General features: G+C 39.4%; 1 protein-coding gene across 1 annotated transcript in view; it reads left to right on the top strand.

The window, feature by feature from the left end:
- KIF15 (kinesin family member 15) overlaps positions 1-12,038 on the top strand; it is a 40,950-nt gene that overhangs the window by 20,742 nt on the left and 8,170 nt on the right. Inside the window, exons 18-30 of the mRNA XM_080975739.1 lie at positions 504-611; positions 906-1,011; positions 2,121-2,286; positions 3,620-3,770; positions 5,086-5,171; positions 6,027-6,102; positions 6,224-6,310; positions 6,955-7,059; positions 7,773-7,895; positions 9,251-9,397; positions 10,359-10,463; positions 10,831-10,986; positions 11,272-11,381. Coding sequence (XP_080831865.1) covers positions 504-611; positions 906-1,011; positions 2,121-2,286; positions 3,620-3,770; positions 5,086-5,171; positions 6,027-6,102; positions 6,224-6,310; positions 6,955-7,059; positions 7,773-7,895; positions 9,251-9,397; positions 10,359-10,463; positions 10,831-10,986; positions 11,272-11,381 — 1,526 coding nt within the window. The remainder of the gene's footprint in view (positions 1-503; positions 612-905; positions 1,012-2,120; positions 2,287-3,619; positions 3,771-5,085; positions 5,172-6,026; positions 6,103-6,223; positions 6,311-6,954; positions 7,060-7,772; positions 7,896-9,250; positions 9,398-10,358; positions 10,464-10,830; positions 10,987-11,271; positions 11,382-12,038) is intronic.

The following is a 12,038-nucleotide window of genomic DNA, read 5'->3' as shown; positions in this document are numbered from 1 at the left end:
AGCATCTAAGCTAATAATTTCAAGGTATCCAGGAGCCTTTGAGCCATCTAATGCCTGGGTAAACAGTATTTTTTTAAAATTTCTTCCTGAAAATTAATAATAAAGGAGACAATGGCTGGCCACTGAGAGCGGGTTGCTGGACTAGATAGACCTTTGGTCTGATCCAGCAGGGACTACTTATGCTCAGATTTTACTTGAGTGCTTTTAGAAAATGCGTGCAAAGGCTGTTCAAATGAGAGAGCTATCTGACGCTGTTCATCTTTCTATGGAAACTTTCCTCTTTAGCCGTTTAGCTGTATTTGGAGATTTGGATTCTGGCTGCATTTACAATACAGTAAAGCTAGGGCTTTAGAACTCTTCCTGTAGATTTACAATGTATTTACATACCCCATAATTTTGTGCAGGAATATATAAATGCATTAGAAGAAAATACTTAGTAGCGGCAAAGCAGTTGCTAGTACGATTATAAATTTGCTTAGTTTTCCCTATATGTCCTGTTGCAGGAAGAATTAAGCACTCTTCAGATCAAACTAGATGCCGAAGAAAGTAAAACTGTAAAACTCCAGCAGCATATTAATAAATTGGAGCACCATTCTTCACAAGTGCAAGAGGTAAAAGAACTAGTGCGAGGACTCTTGTAGGAGGAAGTAGAAAGCTTAGCTTAATTATTGTTACTATCTGACGTAATACTTCATTATTTACTTTAACTGCATGCAAAGATTTTTCTTGAAGTGTCCATGGCTGCTTGTACCATTTTAAGACTTAACAGGATCCAAGACTTAACCAATCAGAACAACAGGGCTGGGCAATGTTCCTTTGTAACTTGTACATCCTATGCATTCATGTACATATGCATTCTCATACTCAAACACTCATTATTAGACTTCTTCTTTTTCCAACTGAAGCTCTTTGCCTCGGAAAGAAGCAATTGGCAGACTGAAAAGCAAGGGCTTCTTGAAAAGCTAGACTATCTTGAGAAACAATACCAAGACACTCAGAGGAAGGCGGACAGTAAGTTTGGGTAACAATAGAATTCTGGGTGATTTTTTTTACCAAAGATGTTTTTTTTTCTAGTGCAGCACAAAACAGTCCCAATTTGTGCACTGTTTTTAGTACCTTCATGTGACCAAAATGTATGGCTGAAAATTGTCTTTTGCTGAGATGGGGTAGATAGGTCCACTACCTTCATCTTTTCAAAATTAATTCAATTTTTCTGTAGATCTATAGGTCACTGTTCTTTGTAGGTAACCCCATAGCGGATCATTTAGTTGTCTTTAGTCTGAAAATTGCAATGGAATGGGAGTCAGTGGGCACAGCCAATAGAATTGGGTGGAGGGAGGAAAATATGTTCCCCTAAATGGTAGAGAGATAGATGTTGCCTCCATGTATGTGTATGCATTTGTTGGAAGCTGCCATGCTGCTTTCTGGGTAGAAAGACAGAAAAGAATTTAAATTAATGAGAGTTATTGGGCTTCACTCAGAAATATTAGTGCATTTGCTAAAGCTCTGAAATCTGCTATACAGAGTCTGAGGCACTCCATTAATCAGAAAAATCTGAAAAGAGGACATAGGCACTTCTTCCTCTCAAAGCGTGACATTTTCTCTAGAATATCACATAGAATAGAAACAACCACATATGGAATGGAATATTGGGTTCTTGCAGATTGGTTGCTTCTCTAAACACTGCTAATAGTGGAGAAACGAATCTCTGCTTGCATAATGAATGTGACTCAGCTAGTATGATAAAACCATTTTTATGGCACTACATGCTTTCTGAAGTATATGCTAAAAAGCACAGCTTAATCCCAAGTCAATATAACTGGACATGAAAGAGGGTTTGGCATCATTCCTTGAATTCTTTACTTACTGAAGTGCTTTGTGATCTTCGTAGGGTTTTGCCTTTCCTACCTTCCCCAAGTTTATAATTTGACTTTACTATTTACTGAGTATTTTTCTGCTGAAAGATGGCAAGAATGGCTTTAGTTGGAACTTTCACATATTTCTTTAGCTTTCAGGGAAGACTGGAATATTTGGTATTACATCAGGTGAATATTGGTATCTATTAATGGAAATTTTTACAAGTGTATTTTACAAGGATTTTGTTTGTTTTTTCCAAACAGTGTTAAACACTGAGGTTCGTGACTTACGAATAGTCCTGCAGTCTGCAGACAAGGATCTGTCTGCTGTAAAAATGGAATATGACCATTTCAGAAGAACTCAAGAAAAAGAAATGGGTGAACTCTCTAGCAGACATATGAATGTACAACTGCAACTTGATAACGTAAGGTATGCCATTATTTTAACAAAAGCTTCTTAAATACATGAGAATAAGGGCTATTTCAAACTTGATATATTTTCATATGAATAGCACCTCTGAATAAGAGAAAATGTGCACAAATGTCTCTGTGTCAGCTGCCACGTGTGGTGACTGCTGAAACATTTACGTATGCCATGATATTCACATGAATTGCTGTCTCCTGCACTGAAGTACCAGCTGCGTAATATTTTCAAGAGGAAGATTTGGTTATGTGCTATTCCCTTTACCGTCACCTGGTTTGTGGGGAGATTAAAACACTAACTTCAAGTTCCACAGGCTCAAATTAGAAGAAGATTGCTAAAATAAAATGAACCTTAGGGTGTGTCTACACAGTAATTTATTTCAACAATTGGGCTTATATTCACAAGAAACTATTCGATTATCAGAAAATAAGCTAAGATGACAGTCTACATCTGATTTTTCAAGTTGTGTTCTAGGACACCTAGGGGTCCTTTGGCAACTTGTCAGGGACTTGTCAGTGAGAAGATCTGTAGTGGCAGAGAAATCTTCTCTTACACTGCACAGCTACAGGGGAGTGCTGGCTGTGCTTTAGGGCATGTCCTCAATTCACATGAGGCAATTGTGAGGGTCCTGCCTTGTTTGACAGGGTACCTCCCACAAAATGGCCCAGAATCTGGAAATCAGTATGTGTTGAGGTAGAAAGAGTTCCTGGAAGGACATTGAAAACCACTGATTTTAGACTGCATCATATACAAAGGCCTCCTTTTTGGTCTATAGTGGTACCTTGGTTTTCAGACGTCTGTTGCCGAACGTTTCAATTTTCGAATGCCAAAAATCCGGAAATAAATGCTACCATTTTCGAAGGCCCTTCGGAAGTTGAACGGCTTCCACTGTGTGTATCTATTTTTCACAATTTTCTCTACTGAATTGGCAGACCGCCCTTTGCGCCTCGGTTTTCAAACCTTTTAGAAGTCAAATGGTCTTCCAGAATGGATTATGTTCGAAAACTGAGGTACCACGGTATTGTGTAAAAAACGGATACCAACAGCCAGTTTAGTCTTGTTAATTAGCTGCATTCTGGAAGTGGTGTTAGTCTTTTTCTGGCCTATATCAAAAGGATTTCTAGTACTTGAAAGATATAAAATATATCTGTATGATGTGACTTCACCAGTGTGCCTAGGTCTACTTGCTTTGGCCTCTTGCTCTGTATTTCTCTCTCCTCCAGCCGTCTTTTGGCCCCACACTAATCCTTGAGTTGATGTACTAACTTTGTTTTGAAACTTGAAACGTGCAAGACAAAACCAGACGCATTATGAGTAATATAATATTCTTTCACCGAAGGCTCGAATACGAAAACATTCTTGAAAGAAAGACAAGCCTGCAAGATGACTATGACAACCTGCAGGAAATACTGAAATTTGAGACTGACCAGCTAACGCAGCAGCTCACTGATAGCAAGCAAGAAACTGAAGCACTGAAAACTGAGCTTTGGGTAAGTAATGAATACGAATAAGATTTCACCTTTAACTGTACATTGTATAGATCAGCATAATGAAAAGATTCGTGGCAGTGAGAAAGGAGCAAACTATCAATTTGCCCCAATCCCTCCACCTACTGCAAGATCGGATTGGACACATATAAGTGTAAACATTTATGCAACATGCATTACACAGGTGAAGACGAGGAGGGGGAGCCATTGCATTTCCAGGCTTCTACTTGTCTATCGGAACGCAGGTGGTGCTGTGGGTTAAATCACAGAGCCTAGGGCTTGCCGATCAGAAGGTCGGCGGTTCAAATCCCCGCGACGGGGTAAGCTCCCGTTGCTCGGTCCCTGCTCCTGCCAAACTAGCCGTTCAAAAGCACGTCAAAGTGCAAGTAGATAAATAGGTACCTCTCCAGCAGGAAGGTAAACGGCATTTCCGTGTGCTGCTCTGGTATTCCAGAAGTGGCTTAGTCATGCTGGCCACCTGACCCGGAAGCTGTACGCTGGCTCCCTCGGCCAATAAAGCAAGATGAGCGCCGTAACCCCAGAGTCGGCCACGATTGGACCTAATGGTCAGGGGTCCCTTTACCTTTACTTGTCTATCTGCTTCTAAGGAATACCCTCTTTCTAATGTTAAAACAGCTACTACTGTCACAGGCAGTTAATTCTTTGGTGGAACTGAAGATGAGCCTATGTATTTCTGCAAAAACTCACTACAGTGGTACCTCGGGTTAAGAACTCAATTCGTTCCGGAGGTCCGTTCTTAACCTGAAACTGTTCTTGACCTGAAGCACCACTTTAGCTAATGGGGCCTCCTGCTGCTGCCGCTGCACCGCCAGAGCACAATTTCTGTTCTCATCCTGAAGCAAAGTTCTTAACCCGAGGTACTATTTCTGGGTTAGCGGAGTCTGTAACCTGAAGCGTATGTAACCCGAGGTACCACTGTAATTCTAAAAGCTTGGCCTTCAAAACAAATTTCCTTCACTGACTTCCTGTCTAAAGCTTTTGGAAGCTCTGTGCTCACCCTGTGTTAGATCAGACACAGGTGCAGGGGCTGTATCTCAGCAGCGATTTGGATCCTTATGAAATGCTCAGGGTTTTTATCAACAAATAAACCTCCTAACTGCCCTTGCAATTACTGGCAAAATGAGGGAGCACACGCCAGGACTGGATCGCTTTAGCAGCCTTGCGCTGCTGTCTCATTAATGAGGCTTTCCTAAGGTTAATAATATTATATCTTTACTGAAGTACTTAGGAATGTTAAAGAAAGAACTGAAAATACTGCAACCATTCGCCAAATGTTTGTACATCTATTATCTTTTAGAATGCATTGGGCCTGTTGGAAAGTGAAAAAGAACATAATCAAAAATTAACAATGCAATTACAAGAAGATAAAGAGCATAATTCCAAGTAAGTCTTAACTATATAAAATCACGGAGTTCAATTTTGGGTTGGTGGTTGCATCATTTTAACATTTTTTATTAGTATCTGTGCATTGAAATATATGAATCATTTTTTGTGGAGGAAGTAATTGAAATATGCCCTGTACATTAGATGTTCTACATCTACCAATTCCAAAATGCCAAAATCTTCCACAAAGAAATGCCATTTAATAATGAGAGCAATTAAATTTATATTTCTAGTATAGGTGCAATGTTTAATAGCAAGCGCAAACAAACAAAACTTTGGTTGATTTAATTTTCAGCTATTTTGATTCAGGTTCATTACTAGGGAACTAAAAAAATTTAAAGATAACCCATTCCCTCTAACTATATACAGTAGCTTTAATTGCTTTTAAAAGCATAAACTCCTTTAATATCTCAAGACAGCACCTATAGACAATGTTTAATAATATATACATTGGAATTTGAACAAGTAGTTAGCTTTATAAACAATCAAAGCTTTCACTTTTATCATTTTTATACTGGTAATTCACTAAAAAAAAAATCAAGCAATCCAGTGTCACCGATTATAACTAGAGCACAGTCACACCTTGGTTTTCAAACAGCTTAGTTCTCGAATGTTTTGGCTCCCAAACGCTGCAAAACCGCAAGTGAGTGTTTGCCACAAGAAGTAGTAAGTGATAGCTAGCAGCAATTCCAGTAAGTTTGGGGAAGAGCTTTCTTCTGACAACAATTGTAGTGCCGTTTTCATACTGTAGAGAATAACTAAATTAAAATTAGCACAAGACAAACTTGCAAAGTTTACTTGGGTTAGTGCCTTTTCTTCTGTCCCTTATAAGTGATTGTATTTTTTCTCTGCTAGGGAACACCTGAAAATTAGTGAAATCGTGGAGCTAGAGAAGCAATATTCCGAAATGGTGTCAAGATGTGAGCAGCAGGTACAGCAGTGTGTGCTTACAAATGGAGCATTTTAAAATTAGATTTTCGGTAAATGTAGTTGACTGCTATATTTGCAAATCCAAGGAGAGTTAATTTGAAGCCATTTTTTTTTTTCTCTAGGAAGTAAAGTTGCAGAATTTGGAGCAAAATCTAACTGCTTCTGAAGAAGTTATTGTTTCTCTGCAGAAAACAAATGCTGCTGATAAGGTATGGATACAACTTGTACACAAAATATCCTAAGTGTGTGTGTGAGCAAGAGAGAGAGTTGATATTGTTGCTTGGGTAATAAACTATCTGTTCTTCAGGAAAGAAAAGGTTTCCCTGCTGTAGCAGGCATTCTGTATACAGTAAATCAAAGTTTTGCGATCCCAGTTAAAAAAACTTTCATTTACTTAATTTATTTAGATGTGTGGAACCTAATGAGAGAGAAAAGGGTTTTCTCACAAACTTGACACTTTTTAAAGGTAAAGTTTTAGTTAAAGTGTTAATACATTTGTGGGTGTATGAGAGAGAGTCATTTACAAACACCATCCTGATGCTCATAGAATCATAGAGTTGGAATAGACCACAAGGGCCATCGAGTCCAACCCCCTGCCAAGCAGGAAACACCATCAGAGCACTCCTGACATATGGTTGTCAGTGCTGGCCCAAGGAGATTAAATTAATAATAAATTAATAATAATAATAATATATTACTTATACCCCGCCCATCTGGCTGGGTCTCCCCAGCCACTCTGGGCGGCTTTCAACAGAATATTAAAAACACAATAATACCTTGTGACATAGTTGCTGTATGGAATTATATGCCTTAACAAATCAAGATCAATACAACGTTGTTCTTTTTGTTGTAGGAAGTTGTGTCAGACCTGATGAACCAGATCCAGGACATGAGGAGATCCATTAGCCGGAAGACAGAGTGCATAGAAGGGCTTACAAGTGAGCTGGAGGACATAAAAGTATGTTCCATTCTTTCCCATAGGGGACCCAGAGTGATGTGTCAAAGTGGAGTAACAGATCAACAGCAGGTTGTGCTGAGTGCTTCTGGTTTCTTTGGCCAGGCTGATGACTGAACTTCGTGTATCATCTCCATAGACCAGAAAAACAGCTTTGAAATGTACATGATAGAGCAGTAACCTAGATGTTCCAAAAGTCAGAAAAAGAAGTCTAGTGACAGAGCATGGAGAAACTGTTAACAGTTAATAGGAGATTCTAGCTTATGGTCTTTAACTGAGTATATAACTAATATTGTTAGACGGCCATCATCTTGGGTGAATTATTTTGTGGTATTTTTTGAGTCACTCGGTTTTTTTATTCCCCCTTAGTCTTCTAATTATGAAGAATTGTGGGTTTTTTCCAGTTTTCAAATTTTATTTATACTTTTCGTTTATACCTTTCACTAATTTTACAATCATTTTAACATTTCAAAACTTTACTTCCTTCCCCCTCTTTCTGCAGTTCCTTAAATTTATTTTTAATATCCTCTGCATATCCAAATTAACTCAATTTGCTCATTTATTCACCTGCTTTATACTAATTATGAAGAATTGGAGGACTTTGTGATGTGTATCAGAATGGATGTAGTCAGCAATTATCTTTACTGACCTGTAGAAATAAATATAGATCTAATATACGTTGTTTTCCTGACATATCTACATTCCTGCTTTCTTAGTCTAAATATAATTCTGCTTTGGCTGCAAAAGAGGAAAGCAGAGCAGTTATAGAAGATCAGGAGAAGCAAATTGAGGAGTTGAGAGAGGCCTTGGAAAGAGCACAAGCTGCTGACAGAATTGAGGTAAAGTCTTTGTTTATGGTGCTATTTCATATTGTATCCCTGTTTAAAGCTGCCTATAGCGTGTATGATATATTTGTACAATCGTTCAGCAAGAGTTGGGAATGAACATACTATTTCCTGATGTGAGTGCTGTTGATCGAATCTCAACTGCCACCCTTTAAACCAGGGGTTATTAACCTGGTTCCTACCGCCCACTTGTGGGCATTTCAGGATTCTAGGTGAGCAATCACAGGTTCTACGGCACAATGGAACCCTCCTTCCATCAAGCACTGGTGGGCGGTAAGGAAATTTTACCAGGAAGAAAGATGCATTAGTGGGCAGTAGGTATATAAAAAAAGTTGACTACCCCTGCTTTAAACAATCCTTGCCGTGTGGAATAATGGTTTCATCAGTGGTGGTGGTTGGAAACCAGTGAAGAGACATTTAGGTTGCATTCCACTGGGACGCGGGTGGGGCTGTTAAACCACAGAGCCTAGCACTGCAGTGGATTCTTGGATTAATTGCCCCTCCCTTATGAACACAAATCACACACCCTTATCTCACCATGTGGACAGATAACCCCTTCCTTTTCCCCCTGCCTAGCTTTCTGTTCAGATTCTGGGTAACTTTGTCGCCCTCTCACAAGGAGTAGCTTTTTAAAAATAAATGTATCTGTTTCTACATCCTTTTCTTCTTTCCTAAACTGACTCAGAAGTATCAATGCTCTCAACACCACATAAATAAATCTAGTTTAGATTCATAACTCTATAGTAGGTTACGGATTTCATTTTGCATACTTTTTCTGGATTCTGCCTCAATTTAAAGTATATTTGAGTTGTGTGGTTAAAATAGTCCCGGGATGGGGAAGAAATAAGATAGTGATGTACTGCACACATCTACTCTAGAATAAGATGACTTTTCCTAGATATGCAATACAATATACAGTCGTACCTTGGTTCCCGAACAGCTTAGTTGCTGAACAAATTGACTCCCAAACACTGCAAACCCAGAAGTAAGTGTTCTAGTTTGCGAACATTTTTCAAAAGCCAAACGTCCGACGCGGTTTCTGCTTGAGTGCAGGAAGCTCCTGCAGCTAGTCGGAAGTCACGCCTTGGTTTTCAAACAGTTTTAGGAGTCAACCAGACTCCCAGAATGGATTATGTTCGAGAACCAAGGTACCACTTATCAACCTTGTTTTGTGTTTATAATTCTGGATAACGGACTGCAGTTATGGAAACTATTGCATTTATTTTTAAAGGGCAACTGAGGAAAAATAGAGGGGCAGTGAAGGCTATGTATATTACCATGTTAATTATACCATTGGCCATATAATCACTAGGCTATTTGTTGCTGCTGCTGTTCTTTGCTTTACGTAGAAAGAGATTATTTGTGAAGAACTACAACATACTACTGAGCAGCTGAGCAGTTTAACAGAAGCTTCTAAAAAACATGCGGCGCTTCTTCAGTCTGCACAAGAAGACCTAATTAGGAAAGAAGCATTGATCCAAGAACTTCAGGAACAGGTAAATATGAACATTACCACCTCTGAGAAATAGTGCAAGAGGAAAAATAAGCTTATTAACCTGGCCCGACCTATCCTAGCCCAGACTGGTTGCTTTTGTGTTGTTATAAGAGTGTCTATGTTTAGACATAATGCTCAACTATGATTTAGGACTGGGGTCACTAATGTGGGCACAGTGGCACTTTTGAGGTTTTCTCCTAGTTCCTGCCAAGACTGAGCTCCCACTTCAGGATCTCATGGATTGCCATTATTTTTACAATTGTGTGGTGTCCTCAAAACAGCCACCAAATCACAGGCCAACTCTGTTGGTAGTTTTGAAATGGTGGCTCCCAGCCTAGGGTCTTTTTTCCCCTTCTTTTTTTTAAGCTCATGGCAAGCACCAGATTATTTTTTCTGTGCCAGTCCACCAGGGGTGGGTGGGATTGCCAAAGTCATTTCCCCCAGAACCCCACCTATGGTGCTTCTTGCAACATGAGGTCCAGTAACTGCAGTAGCAACTTTGCAATGTGGGGTTTATCCTCTCACACCCCCCCTTTAATTTCTTCTGCCATTGCAACCATAGCCCATCATTGCAGCTTGCACCGGCTATGGCTAGAAACCCTTTTGGTATTGGTTCCTTACTAGTGTAAGTAGGCTATGAGTATACATCAGTTCAAATGTCACAACAGACTCTTAAGGATACAAAGGAAACCCATTAGCAGCTGGAGATGTGTTATCCAGATTGAAATGTTTTCAGCTACCTCAGTATAAAAGTCTAACCTGTGTTCCCCGAGACCCTTGCAGATGTGTATCATTTTATAATACACGGTAGACTTAGGAACTAGCAGGATGAAACATTTAGAAGTATTCCAGATTCTCAGGAGAAATATCTAGAACCATGTTTGCTGCCTACGTTAGTCAAGATAGGCAACAATTTGTGACCTAAGAATACCGGTATTTTGATCTGTTGCCGTTTTCTACAGCTGGATAAAAGGACAGGAGAATTGGAAAACAGGAGAAGTGAATATGAAGCTAAAGTGCGCCAAATAGACCAGTTTATGGACTCTGCAGTCACAACCCTTCCACAGGTATGATTGTTCTTAGGAAATCATTTTTTATTATTATTACCTGCAGTTACTTCCGTGAAATGTATACCTGCAAGTTTGTCTGTCAAAAGAGAGGTCCTGATCTATAACTAGGCAAAGAGCTGTGCTAGAGGTAAAAGGCTGTTCATTATTGCCCCTGTTGTGAATGCCCTTTTTCATTGTCAATCAAATAAAATGGTAATTTGAGCCTTTGGACTAAGTGGCTGCAAAAAATGGCGAGAATTTGTGTTTTTTTGACTGAGCAATGCCTGTATAAAGGTTTCATAAATTTGTCCCGTAAGCAACTTGTGGTATATTCTAAAAGAGTTTCATGTTTAACTGTTCAAATGGTTTTGTGTTTCCTTGACAGAGCCCTCGAACTCCTCCCAACAGTCTGGCAAGATTGTTTGAAACACATGAGCAAGAGATAGCAGATAGGACAGCCTCTGCAATTACCCTGGAATGTCTTGTATCCGAATTAAATGAAGAAAGAGATGCTAAAAATAGTGAAATTCTAAGACTAAAGGTAAATGCTCCAAGCACTTTGTACATTGAATCTGATCATTTGTGAACTATTGTAGTGTACTGCTTAAAGTGCTACCATTTTGAAAATATTAATAATCTTGATGGAGCGTATTTTTAAAAGGAGCGGAAAGCAAACATGCCATTGGGCCAACAGAGATTGGAGAGAGTTTAGTGACTTTTTTTGTTGATGTGAAGCATGCAAATTTGGTACGGACTTCAAGAATACCTGGAACTGTTATGAAACGCTTATTTCAAATCAACGGAATCATATTGTCCTCTTGTTTAGGCTCAGTTATGTGAACTGGAAAACCTCCGTCTGGAAATGCAGGAATTAATGGAAAGCAACAGAAATCTGCAGAGCCAGCTTGAAGAAGTGAAGAGAGGAAGAAAGATCAGGTACAAATCAGTGCCAAATAATAGGATGGCTTGTGTACAATTCTTCAGTAACAACTAAAGGGAACATTTTTTCTTTTGTTTTGCAGAATTTGAACCAATAGTTTGAAATGCTACTAGACTTTGCACATTATTACAATTGACTTTTAAAACTTTATTGTTGTCCTTTCCAAGGATATTTGCCTTCCAACATACCTATTTTTCTCTTGTTCAGGGAACAAGTCTTTCTGCAGCACAAATGAGAGGTGGGGGGGGGTGTAGATCGCTCAAGCACTTGGATTCGGGGCTTTTCCCCATTGTGGCACTGGTTCTGGTCTGCCAGAGGACAGGCAACTATCAGTCTGGTAGAGCTAGCTCAGAAACCAGCACATGTTTCAAAATATGCAGCAGCACAGTATACATAATTATAGGAATGTAGCCTAGGTATCCGAGTGCCCTTCTAAGATGCCCTGGAGGGAACAAAAGAGAAAAGATGAGAGCTTTTCCAGAATTTGAGCTTTTCTTCAGAAAATAAAACACAGGCAATTTGCAGGTTAACCATTGAAGACTGTCCCAGAAAAAGAAGGACTGGTGGGGACAATAATGAGGAAGAGAAGGAGGCGTCAGTGTTTGCAGGGCAGGGGGTGAGATTGAACTGGTGGAAGCTGGAAAGTTGACCCC

This window comes from Podarcis pityusensis (genome assembly GCF_964106645.2).
Source record: "Podarcis pityusensis genome assembly, chromosome: 12".
NCBI lineage: Eukaryota > Metazoa > Chordata > Lepidosauria > Squamata > Lacertidae > Podarcis > Podarcis pityusensis.
Note: the sequence above shows the minus strand (reverse complement) of the source record. Positions and strands in the feature narration are given on the sequence as shown.